The sequence below is a fragment of the Protobothrops mucrosquamatus genome, unplaced genomic scaffold (assembly GCF_001527695.2).
Source record: "Protobothrops mucrosquamatus isolate PMUCROS unplaced genomic scaffold, P.Mucros_1.0 scaffold1779, whole genome shotgun sequence".
NCBI classification, from domain to species: Eukaryota; Metazoa; Chordata; class Lepidosauria; order Squamata; family Viperidae; genus Protobothrops; species Protobothrops mucrosquamatus.
In genome coordinates, this window is record NW_015387917.1 from 171098 (window position 1) to 193612 (window position 22515).

Genomic DNA, 22515 nt, shown 5'->3' on the forward strand with positions numbered 1-22515 from the left:
ATTGAGTGAGTTTGAGCCGATCACTCCCTCTCAGCCCAACCCACCTAACAGGGTTATTGTGGGGAAATAGAAGCAGCAGAAGTATCAGGTATGTGGCCTTAACTTGACTAAATATGAAGATGAGTATTACTAAGCATGTTTGAGTTGATCAGATATAAAGGCAGGATAAAAATCTAATAATAATTTGCCGAGAAAACCACATGAAATCCCTAAGCGTTGAGCTCAGTTCAAAGGAGCATCCCGCCTTTTAGGTTATGAATATGAGACATAGCATCCTACTAGAAACTTAAGATTTAGGAGTTTTCCTGCATGTATCCTAATTTACAACCTAAGTGTTGGAGATGTGGTAACTTAGATGCAACCTATTTTCATATTTGGTGGACATGCAGGGAAGTAAAGGCATTTTGGATTAAGATATGGTGGAATATTCAAAATATTTTTAAGAAAAAGATAAAAGTTTAAACCGCAGATATTCTTGCTGGGTATTATGGAAGATTTGGATATAAAAGAAATTGATTTGATGTTGAACTTGATAACTGCTGCAAGATTACTAGTAGCTCAATATTAGAAAATGGAATGTTTGTCCACTATAGAAGAATGGTCACTTAAAGTTTCAAATTTAGCAGAAATGGCCAAGATTTCCGCTTATGTGAAGGACTATTCACAAGAAAGATATATTTCGGTTTGGAGAAGATGGATAGATTATATTGAGAGTAAATATGGGACTAAAAAGTTTCATTTGGTTTTTGAGTAAATCTTAGAGTATTAATGTAGTTTATATGTTATAATAGGTTACTTATTTTTATTTATAATTATTAATATGATGTTATAATTATTGTGTTTAATATTAGTATATTTGTTTAAAAGAGAGCTAAAGGATGTTATAGATTTGTTATTTTAATAGTTGATTAATGTTAGATAGAGTATAGTTATTGTATTGTTAACCCTGTGATTGGCTCTGGGAAGTGGGGGGGGGAGGGAGGGGGGAATGGTTTTGGGGAGGGGGGAATTATATTGTAAAACTTTTATAAAATTTTCAATAAAAAAAAAAAGATTTAGGAGTTTGGTTGTTTTTTGTTTACTTTTCAGGGGTTTGCCACTTTGTGGCAAAAAGATGGAATGAGGAGGAAACCACGGAGGCTCTGACAACTACAGAAGTATTTACATCCTGGGGAGAGGACGCCTCCAAGAAGAAAACGCAGGACTCCGGTAGCCAGAAGCGGAAGTAGGACTAAAAGCAGGCACCAAGCCCATAAGGAATGGCAGACGATGAAGCAGAGTCTGGTCAGGCACAGCCCTTGTTTGGAACAGTGCCAACTTTATTCCTGGTGGGAGATACTGTGGATGTCCCCCTTGTCGGGTGACGTCCCGAGTTTACTCCTGATCCTGGGGATGACGAAAATTAGGGTGCAGCCAGGCCGCTGCCACAACGGCAAAAGAGCGATGCAGTCTGTCCAGGTTTCAACCATCACTTTTTCTTTCTCTCTCTCTTTTTCCTCTTCCCATTTTCCTCTTTTCTCATAGTTCCTTTCACCTAACCCGCAATAAAGTCATTTTATGCACTGGGCTGAGATTAATTCAGGTTTTTTGCTCAAGCAAAAGAGAGGACTCCCGTGGCTGGGGGTGATAGGTGATGTAATCCAGAAGCGGTGCAGATCCTTAATCTGAATGGGCAAAGAATGATCTCCAGGGGGCTCTGCAGGTCTCCCAGAAAACAGCCTTTTCTGAAATCCCCCGGTTTGTATTTTTATTTCCACCTGTGGAAAACTAAGAGAGTTGAACGGGGACGAAGCAGAAATGTCGTTTCTTTCCCATCACGTAGAGATAACCGGGTAAGGCTTGATTGCGGATTCAGACGTGCTTTGGTTGACACGAGTTAAGAGGCTCGCACGGGCAGAGGGTCATAAGAGGCTCCAGAGCGTCAATGAGACTCTACTGTTTACAAAGGAGGCCGCCCGTGCCAAAAATGCACGCCGATACGAAGCAGGTGCGCCACCAACCCGCCGCGCGAAAAACCCAACACGCTTCTCGCCCTTTCGCCCATATTCTGTGGGACAAAGTCTCCTTCACCTCAAGAAGCCGGGGGGAAAAAAGCAGGACTTCCTATTGGCTGTCCTCTACCGGAGCGGAGAATGATTGGCCAGAGGGTGATTACCATCCTTTTCTCCCGCCCTCCCCCACACATGAAGACGCCCGCCATGATTGGCTTGATCCTTACGCCAATCATTCCCTTGGCGTTGTCTCTCCCGTTTTCCCTCCCATTAAGTTGTAGCTGGAGACCAACCCAATATGCTACTGAGGGAGCTGAATATCGATCCGCTTCCTCGGATTGGCTGAGGCGATAGAGGGGGCGGAGAGAGAGCAAGAGAGAGAGAGAGGAGAGAGAGAGAGAGAGAGATGCGCGCGCAGCGGTGGGCGGACCCGCTGACTGCAAGCGTGGGAAGATGGCGGCGGCCGGGCTGAGGGCAATGGTGGGAGTGAAGCGGGTCATTGACTATGCTGTTAAGGTGCGCGCTGCCGGGGTTTTCGGGCCGTCACAGGCGGTATAAAATCTCTCTCCTGCCCAGCCCTGTTCCGGGTTGCTTCCTGGGCAGGAACCGGTTTGCTGCGGTCTTCTCAGGGTCGTTTACAGGCGTGGGAATCTCCTGGTGGTCTCCATCCATCACCTGACCAGCCACCGAGAACGTGATGACGTCTCCTGCTAGGGACTCCCAGAATTCCTCTTGCCTCTGCTCGCTAGGAATCCTGGGGTCTGTAGTTCTAACTGCAGATTGGGCGGAAGGCTGGCTTTGGAGCCTCAGAAAATAGTGTTTGGGGAGATTTTTTTTTAGAGGAAGATCTAATCCAGGGGTAGGCAACCTTGGCTCTTTTATGGCTCGTGGACTTCAACTCCCAGAATTCCTGAGCCAGCCATGCTGAGGGGAAAGGGAGAGGTTTCCAAGGTGAGCCAGGCTGGCTCAGGAATTCTGGGAGTTGAAGTCCACGAGTCATAAAAGAGCCAAGGTAGCCTACCCCTGGTCTAGTCTCTTGCCAATGCTTTTGATTTCCTGCTGACCTGATGAAGAGTGAGAAGGGATTCTTCCTCTCCCTTTAAGATGTTGCTTTGATGCCTTGCTCTCCCTCTTGAGTACAGGTAGTCCTCGGCTTACAACAGTTCATTTAGTGACAGTTCAGACTTAACAGCGACACTGAAAAAAGTGACTGATGACCGTTTTTCACAGTTACGACCTTTGCACCATTCCTATGATCATATGATCAAAATTCAGATGTTTGGCAACTGGTTCATACTTATGACCGCTGCTGTGTCCCACGGTCATGTGATCCCCTTTTGTGACCTTCTGACAAGCAAAGTCAGTGAGGAAGCCAGATCACTTAACAACCAGGTTACTGACTTAATCAACTGCAGTGATTCACTTAACAACTGAAGTAAGAAAGGCTGTAAAATGGGGCAAATCTCACTTAAGTGTCTCACTTAACAATAGAAATTTGGGTCTCAATTGTGGCCGTAAGTCGAGGACTATCTGTATATACTCTGCTCCTATTGGTTGTCCCCACCACAAACAGTTCTGCAGAATAGGTTGGGGTGACTGGCCTTGAATCACCAGGTGAGCTTCATGACGGGGTGGGCACTTTGTCTCAATCCAGCACTATAAGGGTATATTCTGGGTTGCAGATGCTGCCTGCCACAACAATGTCCACTGTGGGGTAGATTGTTGTTAAATATAGCAAGTGGCTCAAAGTTACCCAGTGGCCTGAGAATGAATTTGAATTTAAGCATCTGGTGTTAGTCCTCTGTAACTCTTACACTTTTGTGACTAATCTTGGTGGGGTTTTTTTTTAATGTGCCACATCTCATACTTACACATTGTGGGTCTTGCTTAGGGCTGTTGTATCACTGCACAGTAGATAATGAGAAGGAGGAGATGGGCTGTGTTGGCAGGCATGGTATTTTGCCTGCATCTAAGTGTAATTTAGTTTTCATGCCTGCTCAAGGATAATCGTGTGGAAAAAAAGCAATAACCTGAACTGAATGCCTAATTTAAAGAATGGCTGCAGATAAGTTTTAATGTTAATTCCGATTTTTACCCATCTACATTTGTGTTGCCATTTTTAAAAAGGTATTTTATTCCCTATAGTGTAAAATGTATCATTGTGTATCTCTTTAGAAAGTTGACAGCTTTGGCCTAGTAAATTAAAACGGTGTAATTAGATGAATCAGCTCTGAGGTTTTGTACAGCAGAACTGTGTGTTTCTTGCAAACTGACACATGACACAGATGGGAAAAAAAGTCTTGCCTAAGAAATTTGTTCTCGGTTAATTTAACTCAGGGGTGTCAAATTGCCGGCCCGCAGACCGGATGCGTCATGCCGAAACCACGCCCACACCATTGTCGGCCATGGAAAAAAAGTCATGACAGGTCAGGTGACGTTGCAAGTTTGACAACCCTGATTTAACTGAAATCTTCAAGGTGCTGTGCATTGTGCATGCTTAGATGGTCTGAGATGCGGTGAAATGAAACTGCTGATTAGTTGGCTTTTCAGCTGGTAAAATTGTCTGCTTTGACAATTCCTTGGACCAGACAAAGCTGCATTTAGTTCCAAATATTATCCTGCTAAAGCAGCCTTTCTCAGCCTCAGCAGTTTTAAGATGTATGGAGCTCAACTGAACGCCCAGATTTCCCTGGCCAGCCAGGGGGGGATTCAGGAAGTCTTAACTCCATACATCTTAAAGCTACTGAGGTTGAGAAACACAGCCCTAAAAAACTGGAAAGATTCTCAAAACGCCCCCTACCTTTGTGTTTCCCTGACATACTTTCTTTTCTTTTTTTTCTTCAAACAAATTTTATTGGTTTTTTAATTTTTACATCAGAGTGCTCAGGAAAACACCGTGGTGAACAGGAAATCAGTCATCCAAAAACAAAGTCATACATATATAACTGAAGTTAGTACATTAAAAAGTTCCCTCTCTATTTCCCTCACATGATATAAGGAATTTAGTTTAATCTATTTCTTCATAAAATTCAATCAGTCCAAACGATCATCCTCCTGCTTTAAGCTTCACTAATTTCGATTAACATATTCAAATTCATCTTAAGTAAACATATTAATAAGACTTCGGGTATCCCTTCTACAACATACATAGTATTCCAACAATAACATTCTAGTATTTTCACATATATTCCATTTCTTAATATAATAGATCATTGGTTAATACTCTTTCTTCTCTTATCGTAAATCTCTCTAGTTCTTCTTCTATTACAAAGTAATTTTCTATATAAACAGAATAAAAAATAAAGATTTCAGCCCGTTAAATAAAATTTAAATCTCAACCAAAATAGTTATCATGTCTAAGGTTGAGAAACACAGCCCTAAAGAACTGGAAATATTCTCAAAACGCCCCCTACTTTTGTGTTTCCCTGACATACTTTCTTAATAGATTGTCTCCTTGGCAGGTCCGGGTAAAACCAGACAATTCGGGGGTGGTGACCGATGGGGTCAAGCACTCAATGAACCCCTTCTGTGAGATCGCTGTAGAGGAAGCTGTGCGTCTCAAGGAGAAAAAAATTGTCTCGGAGATAATTGCTGTAAGCTGTGGCCCCCAACAGTGCCAGGTAAGATTGCTTTCCCTAGAGAAGCAGAAGGAAACAAACACCAATCTCGGGTTCTTAAAGAGTAATTTGGTCTGCTTTGCCAGTATCTGTATAAATAAAATTGTAAATGTTCGTTTGTTCAAAATCTTAAATCTCCGAACGTTCTTTACCGATTGCTTTGAAATTTTGACACAACGTTGCATTCGAATACGTGCGTGTTTTTATATATCTATATTATATACACGTCACACCTGTGACAGGTAAAAACATGCTTTTTTGAAAAACAGTGCCATCTGTTGGACGTAAAAGCAACACACGCTTTTACCAGTCTGAGCCACAGCAACGCGTGGCTGGGTACAGCTAGTGAAAAATATGAACCGTTGTAGTTCGGTACCAAGTTGGGCCTCAGTGCATCTCTTTAATAATATCTAAAAACTAATTGTCATGCTCCGAAATGGCAGTAGTTCTTTTCAGTATTGCCCATCAGTATTTATTTGCATAGTATTGGGGGTGGAATTAAAATTCTGATAATCCTATATGTTAAAAGAACTTACCCTATTGTGGTCAATAATCAGGTTTGGAAGCCATCTTTATTCAGAAGTTTATTGTTATTGCATTTTGCAAAATTGTAGTTTATTTCTGGGATAGAAGAGAGCAAAGTATTTCAACGTCACACGATTCGGATAAATAATTTGGGGCTCCTGCTTCATTTGGGCAAGAAGGCTTCTTAGCAAGATGGGTGGATATAAATCCATTTTCCACAAATCTTTTTTGTAAGATATTTGTTTTCTCGGGGTCCCTTACACTGCTGTATTTCAGATCAAGAAGGAATTGAATAGGATAAAGTACTTGGCATGTTAATGATCAAGCATGTATAAATAGTTTCAAGAAGTAGGTTAAAAGCAGCAGATTGAAATTAGGAACTTAAAGAAAATCAAATGCATAGGAATATGCTAAGGAACGCATGACTCAGCAGCAATAATATGTGACTTGGAATCATGACAATCTGACTATGAGTCGGCAGTGTGATGTAAATCCAGAAGGGCAAACACAAGTTAGGATACAGCAATAAAAATTCCCAAAGCCTTAAGTTTAGATTCCAGAGAGCAAAATAGGCCTAATTCAAATATTAGAAAACTATCCTGTACCATTCTTGTTTCTGGGCATGAGACGTTTTAAGAACCATTCAGGAAAATGAAAGAGGTTCAGAGAAGGACAATGAGGTTGATCAGAGTACTGGAAACTAGGCCTCTGGAGAACTCTTACATTTAGCCTAAGAAGTAATGCATTATTACTCCTCAGTTATTATTCCTGAGCCAGCATGGGGGAATTATGGCCCCTTCATGACTTGTGGACTTCAACTCCCAGAATTCCTGAACCAGCCATGCTGAGGGGAAAGGGAGTGGTTGCCATGCTGAATCATGCTGGCTCAGGAATTCTGGGAGTTGAAGTCCACGAGTCATAAAAGAGCCAAAGTTGCCTACCCCTGGCTTAGCCTCTGAAAAGAGTCTGGTGGCCACCAGGCGGCACCAGCTGCACATGAGAGAACCTTGGTGACGTACTTGTGTGCATTGTGTAGGAGGCATCAGTGACATATTTGTTTCTCTTCAGATACAGAAACGACGACCAGAGCAACGGGGAAGGTAGCTTCGAGCTTGTTCAAGGTGGGGTGGATAGAACCCTTGAGATTTGGACTGGGTTTTCACATGCATTTAGTGGGGCTTTCTGGTCTGAAGCACAGAAGGCCGTGAGCTTTGGAAGGGATTCTGATTGGAATATGTTAGTGCCATACAACAGATCCCAGGCAAGCAAACAGAGGATTTGTTTGGGGGGGTGGATAGCAATAATCATGATATCTACAAGCCAGAACCAATTGTAAAATAGTTGCATGTGGGTGACGTTGATACCAATTGGTGGTTCAGAGGATAGGAAATAGCTCCCGGACTGAATTATGCCTTAGATCAGACATGTCAAACACAAGGCCCGGGGGCTGGATGCGGCCCGCGAAGTGGTTTCATGTGGCCCGCGAAGCCATCCTGGAAACAGTGAGGGAACGGCCCCCGCTGCCTTGGCCCTGGCCCAGGCCGGCCGGGAGCCAATGTACAATTTTGTGGTGGCCATCTATGCTGAAACGCATTCAGTCTTAGCTCCACAAGGGCGTCCAGAAACAGCGAGGAAGCAGCCCCTGCTGTGTCGGCCCCATCCCCTGGGTGCATGCTGGGGAGGTGTCACCCTTTGTGAGGAATGAAGAAATGGACCATGCCTTGGCACTTGCCCCGGTCCCACACCCCCTTCTGCCAGAGACCCTCAGATCTGTCCCACTCCTGCCCAGGCCCCCACAGGCACCCTTGATGCAAATGATGTAGAGCTGGCCATGCCCACCCAGTAGGTCACACCCACTCCATCCACACCCACCCAGTAGGCCGCACCCACCCTGGCCCCACACACACACACACACACACACACACACAGACCCAAGGGCAACCGCAGTGCTGATGCGGCCCTCAATGAAATTGAGTTTGACACCCCTGCCTTAGATGGACTTGCACTTGCAAATTTAATACTGCATTTCAGAATTAATAAGAATGTTTATACAGAGAACGTTCTTCTTTGCTTTTTTTATAGTAATTTGACAAAAGCTTATTTCCCTCTGCTGAAATTCTTCCAGCCGTCAGTCGAGTGAAGGAACATACGTTCTGCTCCCTTCTTTTCTAAGGTTATGCCAAATGCCAGCTTAGTCTAGTGGTTAAAAGCGTCATAATAGAAGCCAGGAGATCGGGAGTTCTAATCCTGCCTCAGCCATGGAAGCTAGCTAGGTGACTTTGGGCCAGTCACTCACTCTCAGCCCAATTCACCTCGCAGGGTTGTTGTTGGGGGGGGGGGAGAAGGAGCAGTGAGTACTAGGTATGTTCTCTGCTTTGAGTTGTATATTATTATTTTTTTAAAAATGTGTAGTCTGCAGTCAAAGTTGGTGCTCCCGCCACTGCCCTCCGGTAGCATTATTGGACTCCGCTGTGTGATGCCAAAGATGGATCACTTCCTGCTCTTTTCCTGAGGTCCCAAGATTTTTTTGATACTGCCTCCCCGGTGTTTTCAGCTTCAGCTTATGCCAGTACCTGATTCAGCCCTGCCGCCTTTCTCCCCTCCCCTCCCCTCCCCAGACCTGGCTCTATTCTATTTTCTGTCAATGAGGCTTCCTTGACAGCTCCACCACCGTCATTGGTTATTTTCTGCACTGCTGCTCCCACTTCCTCATGACCTTCACTTTCTGGGTTGCTCTTATAGTCTTTCTTTATTTCTTTATTTTTGGCTACCCTGCCCTTCCTCAAGCGTTCAGTCTGCTGTTGATATTCCTTAGCCTCAGAGATTTGGGGAGGGGGGGAATGGGGAGGGGAATATCTCCAAGGCTGCCTTCCCCTTCTGTTACTGGTTATTTTCTTTAGTAGTATAAGGGTCTGCCTGGCACCAGGTTGCCTTTACATCTGCTAGCTCAGCAGCTTCTGTGCATCTGATAGGGATGGGTCTTGCACCTTGGCTGGGTTCCCAGTGGGGAGGCCTCTCCTTCCCCAGTAGACCAGACCTGTCAAACACAAGGCCTGATGCGGCCCGCGAAGTGGTTTCATGCACCCCGCGAAGCCATCCTGGAAACAGTGAGGGAACGGCCCCCGCTGCCTTGGCCCTGGCCCCGGCCGGCCGGGAGCCAATGTACAATTTTGTGGTGGCCCTCTATGCTGAAACGCATTCAGTCTTAGCTGTCCAGAAACAGTGAGGAACCAGCCCCTGCCGCATTGGCTCCGCCCCCTGGGTGCATGCTGGGAAGGTGTCGCCCTTTGTGAGGAATGAAGAAATGGACCATGCCTTGGCGCTTGCCCCGGTCCCACCCACCCCCTTCTGCCAGAGACCCTCAGATCCGTCCCCACTCCTGCCCAGGCACCCTTGACGCAAACAATGTAGAGCTGGCCATGCCCACCCAGTAGGCCACACCCACTCCATTCACGCCCACCCAGTAGGCCACACCCACCCTGGCCACCCCCCACCCGAGGGCAACCGCAGTGCTGATGTGGCCCTCAATGAAATTGAGTTTGACACCCCTGCCCTAGAGGTTCTAACGGTTTGCTATCAAGCAAGCTGGAAAAGCAATCTCCGGTTCATTCATGCTAGCCTCGTACACCGTTAAAACATCACGTCAATTGTCTTTCAGCTCAGCCTATGATAAATATTCCATATGGGCAACGTTTCCAGCAAATGACAAGATACGGGGAAAGAGGTGTGCTAGTGGGGGGGACACAGGCCCACATTCAATCTCAGCCTGGGCTTTGAAGCGTCTTTAGAACGGCATTGTTCCTTTTATGTCCGCTATCTCCGCTGCTAGTGGAGTGAATAGATCTGATTTGTGAACGGGGAGCAGCGTGGTGGCGGCTTATCTTATAAATGCTTTGCACCTTGGGCGAAACGATGGGGCCGCTCTCCAGAGGGAGCATTCACAGGTTTATTTATTTATTTATTTATTTATTTATTTTATTTAACACTAACTTATATGCCGCCCTTCTCCCCACGGGACTCAGGGCGGCTCACAGCACATTAAAACAACACAAAAACATTTCCCCTATAAAAGCCAATTAAAACCAAATATTTATAGCTGTGACATTATTAAAATCTTTAAAAAATTTTCCCTATTTAAAATTCACCCTAGGTCAGTCCCGCTTGCTGAAAAANGGCCCGCGAAGTGGTTTCATGCACCCCGCGAAGCCATCCTGGAAACAGTGAGGGAACGGCCCCCGCTGCCTTGGCCCTGGCCCCGGCCGGCCGGGAGCCAATGTACAATTTTGTGGTGGCCCTCTATGCTGAAACGCATTCAGTCTTAGCTGTCCAGAAACAGTGAGGAACCAGCCCCTGCCGCATTGGCTCCGCCCCCCTGGGTGCATGCTGGGAAGGTGTCGCTCTTTGTGAGGAATGAAGAAATGGACCATGCCTTGGCGCTTGCCCCGGTCCCACCCACCCCCTTCTGCCAGAGACCCTCAGATCCGTCCCCACTCCTGCCCCACAGGCACCCTTGACGCGAACAATGTAGAGCTGGCCATGCCCACCCAGTAGGCCACACCCACTCCATTCACGCCCACCCAGTAGGCCACACCCACCCTGGCCACCCCCCACCCGAGGGCAACCGCAGTGCTGATGTGGCCCTCAATGAAATTGAGTTTGACACCCCTGCCCTAGACATTCTAACGGTTTGCTATCAAGCAAGCTGGAAAAGCAATCTCCGGTTCATTCATGCTAGCCTCGTACACCGTTAAAACATCACGTCAATTGTCTTTCAGCTCAGCCTATGATAAATATTCCATATGGGCAACGTTTCCACCAAATGACAAGATACGGGGAAAGAGGTGTGCTAGTGGGGGGGACACAGGCCCACATTCAATCTCAGCCTGGGCTTTGAAGCGTCTTTAGAACGGCATTGTTCCTTTTATGTCCGCTATCTCCGCTGCTAGTGGAGTGAATAGATCTGATTTGTGAACGGGGAGCAGTGTGGTGGCGGCTTATCTTATAAATGCTTTGCACCTTGGGCGAAACGATGGGGCCGCTCTCCAGAGGGAGCATTCACAGGTTCCCGCTGTACGTTTTTTCTGACACTCTCTTCCCTCGTTTTGTTGAAATGTTACCTACCACAGTGGAATTGCAGTTCCGGAGCAGAAGATGGGCAGACAGATTTTTCAAAGGATGTGCTGAGTTAAAATGCAAGAGGCTTGGTGTTGGTTCTCATCCTAATAAGGCAGTTTTGCAAGCAAGCCCAGGGTTAAATAGAAACAGGAGAGATCTGGATTCCAGTTTAACCGTGATATTCATTGGGCAGTTGTATTTTCAGCCTGGGCTTGCCCGCAAGGAGGGTTGTGAAAGGGAAATAAGATAGTTCCGTATAGGTTGCCTTGCATTCCGGTATTCCTGTTAACAACGGATATGAGACAGCTCAACTCTGGAATCCCCAGGGCCCTTGGTAGCTGTCTGCTTTACATAATTGGGTTTCAAATAGTGTTTTTTTTTTTTCAAACTTGGCACTTTGGAGATTGTTGGTCTTCAAGAATTCCCAGAATTCCCTAGCTCATGATTTGCTGAGGAAATTCTGCTGGCTGGCGAATTCTGGGATTGAAATGTACGCATCTTAAAATTGCCAAGTTTGCAAAACTCTGATTTAATGCATGCCTCATCTTAAGAGCTCAGTGCGGTTGCAATGTGATGATTAACTGTCCTTAACCTACCTTTGTCTAGCTATCCAAAGCCAGTTGCAATAAAAGCATTCTATCCTATTTTGGGATGACGGCTAATTTATGAAAACTGTAACAGAGTTGGTAAGGGACTTTGGAGGTCATCTACTCCAGCCCCCTGCTCTTGCAGGAGACCTATATACTATTTCTGATCGATGGCTGTCCAGTCTCTTCTTAAAAGCCTCCAGTGCTGGGACACCCACAATTTCCAGCTGCCAAACTCTCATATGGTTTCCCAGTTGTCATTAGGCACTGGCTACCCAGTGCTTCAAAACAGAGGGAACTCTAGGCTGGACGCCAACTCTAGAACAAAACCAGAGTTTTAGAAACGCCGGGAAAGCAGCTGCGTTTGGAGGCCTGTTTTTTTCAATGCTTGTTGCCCCTGCAGGAGACGATCCGCACGGCCCTCGCTATGGGAGCTGACCGGGGGGTCCATGTGGAGATCCCTGCAAAGGACTACGAGAGCCTCACCCCCTTCCAGGTTTCCAAGATCCTGGCAGCGCTTGCCAAGAAAGAAGGTGTCAATCTGCTGCTGCTAGGGAAGCAGGTGAGAGAAGAGGAGGGTAGGGGCTGCGTTCGGTACAGATAAATATTCCAGGCAGAAATAAATGGCATTCTGCATCTTGGGCAATCTCCACCCAAGGATAAGTTTCTAGACCGTAACATTTTTTTTTGAGAAGACAGAATGCCAAAATATAGGTCAGTGATGGCGAACCTTTTAGAGACCGAGTGCCCAAACTGCAACCCAAAACCCACTTACGTATCGTCGGGTGCTGGATGAACGTGGCCCATTGGGTGGATGTGGCTGCGGTGGTAACTGCAGACTGGGTGGGACTCAAAAGGTAAACCAATCAATTCCAACTTTGCAAGATCTTTTTTTCCCCGCGAGAAGTTGAAATTGATTGATTGAACCCTTTTTTTTTTTTTTTTGCACATGGCGGCGGAGGCCTAAAGCAAAAAGTTTTTATAAAACCCAGCTGAAGGCCCAGGACTGGGGCGACGATGCGCGTGCCAACAGAGAGGGCTCTGCGTGCCACCTGTGGCACGTGTGTCGTAGGTTCACCACTACGGACATAGGTAGTCCTCAAGTTAACGACCATAATGGAACCTGTCCGTTATGGTCGTAATTTGGTCATAAAATGAGTCAGTGAGTCAATTTTACAACCTTTCTTTTTTGGTGGCCATTAAACAACTCCACAGACATTAAGCAAACCCGTAGCTCATAGAAGTAAATGCTGGGTTTTGGCAAAACCATTGTAAAACATGGCCACTTGACTGCAGAATGCTGCAAAACAGCCATAAATGCAGGGCTGTTGGAACTTCAAATTTGAATCATAAGTATCTCCCCCCCCCAAGTAAGTCTGGTGGAACTTCAAACAGTCGCTAAACGATCGGTCATAACTCAAGGACTAGCTGTACCCAACCAGTTGGCATTTCATACATTGTAAAAGAGTAGAAGCTTACTCTGGATAGCAACAGAGGAGGGTCTAGGTCAGGGGTAGGCAACCTTGGCTCTTTTATGACTCGTGGACTTCCAACTCCCAAAATTCCTGAGCCAGCATGGCTCAGCTTGGAAACCTCTCCCTTTCCCCTCAGCGTGGCTGGCTCAGGAATTCTGGGAGTTGAAGTCCACGAGTCATAAAAGAGCCAAGGTTGCCTACCCCTGGTCTAGGTGCATTTGCAATCTGATAAAACAGGCACTGCCAAGGAAACGGCTTCCATTACTCAACCGAGACAGAAGGCAAGCAAGGAGAGGCCGATGCCGAAAGGGCCAAGCCCACCCCAGGCCTGAGGCCAGAAAAGGCAGAGCTGAGCCTTGCAAAACGGATAGCTTTCCAAGAAAATATACGACAAGCGTATGCCGGCCCCTCTCATAGCTGGAAAGCTGTGCTAAGAGCCATTCAGGATTTCAGAAAGGAATGGCAAAATATGGTGCAATATTATTATTTTTTTTTCCCCTTACTAGCTGAAACTGCTTTTCTGGCCCTGAAAAATTGAGAACCTGGTTTTTACCCTGGCTCTTACTGAACATAAGCATTTCTGAGTTTGTTTAATGTTGCGGCTGTTGACTTTTGGCAGAAGGAAAGGGCGATATGAAGGTAGCAAAGTCAAGCCAGCCCTACCTTGAATTGGAAGGGTGTGTTTAGTTGTGTACATAACGCATTCTTGTGATCTTGAGTCAACCTTCCCAAGCCAGCTTTTGCAGTGAAACCAATAAGCTTCCACATAACAGCGCCCTTCGTAGTACACATTTCCTTGCCATTATTGGGGAAAACATTAACCTGTAAAACCAGCAATGCTTCCTGTGACCTTTCCTCTCTCTCTTTCTCTCTCTCTCCCCCCCTCTTGTTTTTTTTTTTTTCCTCTCCACCTCAGGCCATTGATGATGACTGTAACCAGACAGGGCAGATGACAGCAGCATTTTTGGACTGGCCTCAGGTAAATTAGAAGCCTCTTCAGTTTGTGTCCAGGTGCTTAAAGGCACATAATTGTTTCATTTGCTTCAGTGAATGAAACCGTCAGATGGAGAGTTGAATGGTAGTTTGTTACTTTGATGTCCTGGAACAAATTGTCTTGTAGTTAAAGACAGGGGGGAAAAAAAGAGGAGGCTGGCAGAGAAGGTAGAATAATCTCTGGGCTGTGTAACTCTGTTTGGTACCCAGCAATGAAATACAGCAAGCCTGCTGGCCAAAAGGAATGGAATTTTGCTCTTTTTTTCAGCTGTCAGCTGACCACTGTAGTTCTAAGAAAGCAGGAATTGTTCTTGAAAATATTGGGCTTGCCCAGAAAACAGGGTCCTTAAAGGCAGCATTTCACTTTTGTTTGTGCATTCACTGCCTACTTGTTTACACTGATGGATTTATATAAAAATGTATCTCTCTCCTGCTTCCTGCAACTCCAAAGAATATAAATCCTTTTCTTTCGTTCCTCGATTTGGAGTAGAAATCTCAGTGCCTTATTTTAAAGGCAGTTTAGTCCTTTGGTCATTTTTTTTCTTCATCTTGTCAACGGGATAATCCTTCACGGAGGCTCTTTTTTCTGTGTGGCTGGATTTGTGGGCTAATCAGCGGGCAGGCCAAAATTGTTAGTGTCCGGTTCAAATTTCATGCTTGCACCATGATCCCATTTCCAGAGCGACGGTCACGGCGATCTCTGCCTCCTTGACCATGGATTCAGGGGCAGGTGAAGTGCGCAGGCCTTTATATGATTCACTGGGTGTTTTGGCTATGACCAGGATGCCTTTCCCCTGGAGCCCTTGCAGCTACATCGCAAAGCCTGACAGCCTCGGCTCTAGGGTATTTTAATTCAGGGATGCATCGTGTTGTCAGAACTTAATTGCCTAGCTGGTGTGTTGCCTGGAGTTTTGAAGATGGCATTGAAGTAAAGCTACCTCAGTTATGTGTAGACAGATGAATATTGCCTCTTAATCCCCACGTATGACTTAGAATTGTTTTCTTAAATTGGGTTGATTCGAAAAGGCTGCTAAACATGTTGAGGCATATGCAATGAACATACACACACACAGACATACCCCAATAAACCTACATAGCACCAGTTTAAGGAGTTTCCATTTGGGAGAAATCACACTTGCCCTGATGATGATGATGATGATGATGATGATGATGATGATGATGATGATGATGATGATGATAAATTTGGAAGGGACCTTGGAGGTCATCTAATCCAACCCTCTGCTCAGGCAGGAAACCCTATACCATTTCAGACAAATGGATGTCCAGTCTCTTCTTAAAACCTTCCAGTGTTGGAGCATTCGCCGCTTCTGGAGGCAGGTAGTTCCACTGGTTAATTGTTCTCACTGTCAGGAAGTTTCTCCTTAGTTCTAGGTTGCTTCTTTCCTTGATTAGTTTCCATCCGTTGCTTCTTGTCCTGCCTTCAGGCGCTTTGGAGAAGAGCTTGACTCCTCTTCTTTTGAGCAGCCCCTGAGATACTGGAACCCTGCTATAATAATAATAATAATAATAATAATGATGATGATGATGATGATGATGATGATGATAAAGTTGGAAGGGACCTTGGAGGTCATCTAGTCCAACCCCCTTCTCAAGCAGGAAACCCTATACCATTTCAGACAAATGGCTGTCCAGTCTCTTCTTAAAAACTTCCAGTGTTGGAGCATTTACCGCTTCTGGAGGCAGGTAGTTCCACTGGTTAATTGTTCTAACTATCAGGAAGTTTCTCCTTAGTTCTAGGTTGCTTCTCTCCTTGATCAGTTTCCATCCATTGCTTCTTGTCCTGCCTTCAGGGGCTTTGGAGAATAGCTTGACTCCCTCTTCTTTGGGGCAGCCTCTGAGATACTGGAGCCCTGCTATCATGTCCCCCCTCGTCCTTCTCTTCATTAAACTGAACATACCCAATTCAAGCAACCGTCCCTTATATGTTTTAGCTTCCAGTCCCCTAATCATCTCTGTTGCTCTTTAGTGATGCAGCTCTTCTTTATTCTTGGCAGGGAACGTTTGCTTCAGAAGTGAGCGTGGACGGGGACTGGCTGAAGGTTGAGCGGGAAGTTGACGGGGGTCTCGAGACGGTGCGTCTGAAGCTGCCTGCCGTGGTGACTGCCGATCTGCGACTGAATGAGCCTCGTTACGCAACTCTGCCCAACATCATGGTAGGATCTGGACACCTCTTTCTTACTCAGCTGATGCTTATCTGCACCAGCAAACCATCTCAGCTGGCGTACAGCTTTAAGGATAAGAGAAGTGCTTCCCTGGATGTCATTTTGGAGCTCCATGGCTCTGGAGAAGGGAAAAGTGGAACTTGGAGTCTCTGGGAAGCTCATAGAACATTTTGATAGTGACATCCAGGTCCCCCTGATAGCTCTGGAAGGAAACGTAGAATAGGGGCCCAAAGGAGAACTGTAGCCCCCGCGGTCGATATTGATATCATTATGTTTAATAATTTATTTTTACCACTAAATATAAATGAAATAACCTTTGAATTTAATTTGTCCTCGCCTTACCTTTCGCAGTGCTTTCTACCCTGAACAACGCGTATCGCTTGTTTACGGAGCGAGCAGTCAGTTGCTTGAGGCTAGCTAGGTAGTCCTTGACTTAACGACCACAATCGAGCCCAAAATTTCTATTGTTAAGTGAACGAAACTTTTGTTAAGTCAGTTTTGCCCCATTTTGCGATCTCTCTTGCTGCAGCTGTTAAGTGAATCACTGCAGTTCATAAGTTAGCCACCCGGTTGTTAAGCGAATCCGGTTTCCCCGTTGCTTGTCAGAAGCTCGCAAAAGGGGATCACCTGAACCTGGACACTGCAACCGTCATAAATATGAGCCAGTTGTCGAGCCTCTGAATTTTGATCACGTGACCCTGGGGAGGATGCTGCAACGTTCGTAACTGAAAAAGGGACCTAAGTCACGTTTTTCAGTGCCGTTGCAACTTTGAACGGTCACCAAATGAACTGTTGTAAGTCAAGGACTACGTATGGACATGTGTAAGTGTTAAAAGCAAAGTGCTCAGGTGACAAAAGGGGAGCTGCAGGTTTGCACAGAAGCCCCCCCCCCCGCTTCAGGAACCGCTGGTCACAAAACTCCAGAAGAAAAAAAAAAATTCTCCAGCAAAGCTAGACAGTGGTTGGTTAATTGTTCCCTGTTCCCGTCCTCTTTCCCAGAAAGCCAAAAAGAAGAAAATGGAGATGGTGAAGCCATCTGATCTTGGTGTGGATCTCACACCTCGAGTGAAGACTCTGAGCGTGGAGGATCCTCCTCAGCGCAAGGCTGGAGTCAAAGTGGAAACAGTGGACGATCTGGTTGCTAAGCTGAAGGAGATCGGGCGGATCTGAGCTCCCGGGTAATTTTGGTAAGGGGGGAAAAAGGGTATGGAGTGGACTGGGGCTGCCTGAACTCAACTGCAGGTAGTCCTCAACTTACAGCCCTGATGGAGTCTGCCCACCACCACAGTCACAAGTCGTGACACTTGTAAATTGGGCCAGTCACACGAACAACCCAATTTTACAAGCTTTTCTGCAGTGGTCATTAAGTGTGCTAATGGTTCGCTACGGGCGCAGTTTTGCCGAAAACCGGAAGTACATGTCGATTTTTGGCAAAGCCATCATCTCCATGCAGGATGCTGAAATGGCCGTAAACGCAAATAATCATACATTTTGCAGACCTAAGAACCGTTTTTGACTTTTAAGGCAAATTTTGATTTATAAGACGACAAATTGTGTTCCCTTTTAAGTCGTCTTCTTCCAGTGTCCATTTACAGTGAGATGAATGAGTAAAATCCAGGATTTTGGCCAGGGTGGGAATGTAGATGAGTCAATTTCCCACCCCAGGTATGCTCCAAAGTGGACCCCTTATTTTCTTCTGTTGAAGGAGGACTCTTAGAGCTGTTTCCTCTTTCTTCATGGGAAAAAAAATCTCAATAAGGAAAGAAGAACTGCAGAAGATTAAAGGAGCGGATGTTTGGGGCGGATTGGTATCAATATTCAATTAATTGTGTCCCCATAATTTAAAAGACTCTAACACATTTAATAGATTAATGACTCAGTTGAGAAAATGGCCCTTGTTTCTAGCCTCTACTGATGAATATGGGAATTTCACGCTTGGTAACAGCTCCCCAGAGGAAAGAGGGCTATCACTGGATTCCTGCTTTATTCTCCCTGACATTGTGTAGCCCACTTGCCTTTCCTAGCCTGCCTTTTTGCCCAATATTTGCCACCAGGTTTCGGAATCTTCCCGAAGGCCCGCATTTATTTTTTTCCCGGCAAAAATAAAGGAAATAGATGCAAATCTGCTTTGATTTATTAAACCCCCGAAGCCAAGAAAATCAGATTTTCTTGGCTCCGCATGCTGCAGAGAATCAAAACATGAACTCATTGTGGTTTGTAGCGACTTTTTAAAAAAAAAAACACGGCCAAAATCAAGGCCTAAAAATCTGCTCTGTTTAAACTGGAAGAGAACATACAGCAATATGTAAAGCGTGTTTGAGCTATCGTGCACATCTGTTGTCATGTGAAAAAGGCACATAGGCCAGAACGTAGTTTATCTTATTTACTGCACGGGTCTTCCTGATCTCAAGATACACATATTCCCCCAGACGACACCTCTGGGGTGTAGTTTGGGGTGTGGAGGAATGATTTTCCCAAAATTTGTCTCCATTTTGGGTCTCAGTCCAAATCCAGCATCTAAACCAGGGGTCTTCAAACTCGGCCCTTTTATGACTTGTGGACTTCAACTCCCAGAATTCCTCAGCCAGGCACGTGTGCCTGGCTGAGGAATTCTGGGAGTTGAAGTCCACAAGTCATAAAAGGGCCAAGTTTGAAGACCCCTGATCTACGCCATTTTGTTATGCCAGCTTGCTCCATTTTGTTTTCTCTCAAGAACGGACCAACTGCATTCGATTTGGTTTGTCAGTTTGATCCATTTATTTATTTATTTATTTATAATTTAATTTATACCCCGCCCTTCTCCTCATGGGACTCAGGGCGGCTGACAGCCTCATAAAAACTACAATACAAATACAATAATTAAAAGCCGAATTAAAAAGAAATATTTAAACAGGCCGATCAATTAAAATTATCCTTAAAAATCCCCTGAAACTTTAAAATCGTTAAAAATTATCCCTANCGCAGCAGCGGTGTTACATGGGAGCGACGTGTCGCCCCCAGCACCGCCCATCCAATTCAAAAAGTGTCAACTTGTCTCAATTCAGTTTTCCAAACTAGATTCTTTTGGTGGGGGAAGGGGCACCTTTTGTGCAGATACAAAAGCGGCCTGGGCTGCCTCACCAATTTGAACGCATTTGATTTGACAATTTAAATCGGAAGGTCAGCTCGGATGAATCTCCTTCAAACTGATCAAGGCTTCACGCAGCCCTGCATTGCCTTAAGATTTTATGTAGGAGATTTCCAAGCACCCAGAGGGACAAGCAAAGGCCATTGACTGGATGAGTCATCCCTTGGATTTGTATTTTTATTTTATTTTTAACTGGCGGGCTTTCATCTCATTAAAAATGGAAATAAAGAATGCAAGAGCTGTGTTGCTGGAGAAGGCTAGCACCCATCAAATCCAGCCTTGACTCCAGCTGCGTCCAGCCAGAAGACCCTTGAAAACACTCAGACCATAGCACTCTCCAGTTCTGTTTGATGCATGCTGGTTTTTGGAGCTGCACTCTCTCTCTCTTTCATGATATTCTTCGCTCTGGCAGTTTAGCAAGCAAAGTAACTGGTCAGCAGTATTTTAAGCATTTATGTTTTTGTTATTGATTAGATAAAGGCCTTTCTTTTTGAAATTATTGCCAGTGAATGAATATATCCCTCCAATCCTGACTGAGGATATTTTGTAGTATCAACATTAAAAAAAACACTTCAGTCATTTATAATAGTCTAAGGAGGACATGCCCTGTCCCTTGAGGCCTCCGGTCCCAAATCCATCATAATGGACCCTAGTTTTTGGAGTTCCTTCGGATTTCTTCCCCTTAAGCGGGCACAGGATTTTTCACAGCAATTTAGCAAGAAATGAAAACATGTTCCTGATGTAGTTGTATCATAAGTCAGGTTGTAATTGCTCCTCTTTTTTTGGGGGGGGGGATGAAAGTAAACATTCATTTTAGAAATCCCAGTAGGCTACAAAGTGTGTCATTTTCCATGATATGCAAGCTATTGGAAAAAAGAAAACCATTATATCATCAAAGATTAAAGACTAGGTACATGAGAAAGATCCATTTTCTCATGTTAAATCAACTTCCACAATGAGGTTTTTTTTTTCCCTTTATTTGAATTATAGGACAGTTTTTTCCCAGCCTGATTGAGTCCCACTGTTTTGGTTTATTTCTTCTATCCTCCCCAGGCGAATTGGGACTTTCAAATATCTGTTGAGTTGTCAAGTTTGTTGTCCAAAAAATTCTTGACTTTGGTTAATAGCTGGTGCAATGTGCCTGAATTGAACTGGTGTTTTTTTTTTTAAGCTCAGAATTGGCAGAGCATTGGCCTTTTATAAAAGTTTGGATTCTCTTGTTCGCTTTTTTAATTTATAAAGTATCTCAGTCTCTATTTATTTTATTTATTTTTTTATTTATTGGATTTTTACCCCACCCTTCTCCTTGCGGACTCAGGGCGGCTAGAAGCTATACAAAAATTAGGAACTGACACCAGAGGCCAATTTCAATGACTCATTTATGATGGAGTCCAGTTTCTGAGGTTCTGTTGCTGGGTGTAGTTATAGTTAACAGGCCTAAAGTATCCCTTTCTTCTCTCTTTCAGCCTTGCCTTGAGATGCTGCTACGGGGGAGATCTCCTGCTCTAGGAATGGATGTGGCCTTCAGAAAGCCCATCTTCCTGTCGGGACTATTCCCTCTGAAATCGTAACCATGCTGCCTTCCATTTGAGCTGGCCACCGGAGAGAGCCAAATGAGAGTTTAATTCTATTTTCTATACTAATGATGGGTTGGTTTGCAATAAATGTCACGTGATCTCTGAAGGTGCTCTGGGAGCAAATGTCATGTCTCTGCTGTTTCTTTGCATTCCCAATTAATTGCTTCAATCTTCCTGCAGTAAATGATCTGCCCTAGGCATTGGAAATGGTTTCTCTTTTGTTGTTGTTGTTGTTCTTCTTAATGGCCCATGGTTTGTAGACTGTAGTGTCTGTGAACAGCTCACCTCTTTTTTGCAGATCATGGAAGCTAACTTTCCTTCATTAAATGGGTGCAGAAGTTGTGGGATTTCAGGACTAGCACTGAATTCTTGTTGGCTTTTAGGCCAAAAAAAAAAAAAAGCAGCAAAACCATGGTCCTTTTCTCTACGCTACACGAAGACAGTTATATTGGGAAATATTCCGTTTATAGACACGTGTCCTTTGTTGCCAGCAGCTCTGGCATCTGAAAAGGCTGAGTTAAACATTGCTCAGGTTTATGCTCTATTCCAGGGGTAGTCAACCTTGGCTCTTTTATGACTCGTGGACTTCAATTCCCAGAATTCCTGAGCCAGCTTAGCTGGCTCAGGAATTCTGGGAGTTGAAGTCCACGAGTCATAAAAGAGCCAAGGTTGACTACCCCTGCAGTCTATTCAGATACGTCTCTTAAGGTTCTGCTCAGCTCAGCCTTTAAATAATAATAACCTGAAGCTGACACAGCTGCCAACATCTGGAAGCCCATTTCCCTTTGGTTGCCCTTCTATTTGTGTAGGCTAGCTATTAAATGGAAGGATGAGAAAGAAGACATACTTTGATTATCTTAGCAACTCTTTATAGATTTGTCTGGTTCCTTAAAATTAGCATACCAGGGTTTATGGCTCCGTCTTCCCAAGAGGGACGTGAAATGCCTCTTTTTCAGGACTCACTGGATCAAAGGGGCCTTCATAAGCTTTCTTTGAGGTCGGGCTTGGTCCAAAGCCTTCCTTGCATCTCATATTCATAAGGGAGTGAACAGCAGGGGGGTTATTGACAGTGCACATCTAATGTATGTCAGTTTGCTTCTTGATTAGGGCAGAGAGGAATGCATATGTATGGGATCGTCCCTTAAAACAATCCAGTGCATTTTCCCTTCACAAAAGAGCATTCCAAATTTCCACTTGCATCATCACAAACAGGAAAAGGACTAGAATTATTTTTACTCATAACAAACTTTCTTACGTCTCTTAAGTTGGGATGAATTAAGTTCTGTGTGATTAAGCAAGTTGCCTTTTTTTTTTAACCAGAATTT

General features: G+C 44.8%; 1 protein-coding gene across 2 annotated transcripts; it reads left to right on the forward strand.

The window, feature by feature from the left end:
* The first annotated feature begins 2390 nt into the window (after window positions 1–2390).
* On the forward strand, window positions 2391–21401 carry ETFB (electron transfer flavoprotein subunit beta). Of its 2 annotated transcripts, none has more exons than XM_015823127.1 (7): window positions 2391–2507; window positions 5453–5611; window positions 12239–12397; window positions 14227–14289; window positions 16319–16477; window positions 17486–17673; window positions 21080–21401. In XM_015823127.1, exons 1-6 carry the CDS (start codon window positions 2445–2447, stop codon window positions 17654–17656), a joined length of 774 nt encoding a protein of 257 aa, XP_015678613.1. In that variant the 5' UTR covers window positions 2391–2444; the 3' UTR covers window positions 17657–17673; window positions 21080–21401. The 2 variants fall into 2 exon arrangements, with proteins under 2 accessions (XP_015678613.1, XP_015678612.1); XM_015823126.1 differs by having other exon boundaries at window positions 17486–17664.
* Window positions 21402–22515: the final 1114 nt, after the last annotated feature.

What these genes read in the sequence shown, in the direction of transcription:
- ETFB (XM_015823127.1), top strand. Translation starts at nt 2,445, where the DNA reads ATGGCGGCGGCCGGGCTGAGGGCAATGGTGGGAGTGAAGCGGGTCATT. An exon ending in TCATTGACTATGCTGTTAAG is followed by an intron (nt 2,508 to 5,452) that starts GTGCGCGCTGCC and finishes TCTCCTTGGCAG; the next exon opens with GTCCGGGTAAAACCAGACAA. An exon ending in CAACTCTGCCCAACATCATG is followed by an intron (nt 16,478 to 17,485) that starts GTAGGATCTGGA and finishes CCTCTTTCCCAG; the next exon opens with AAAGCCAAAAAGAAGAAAAT.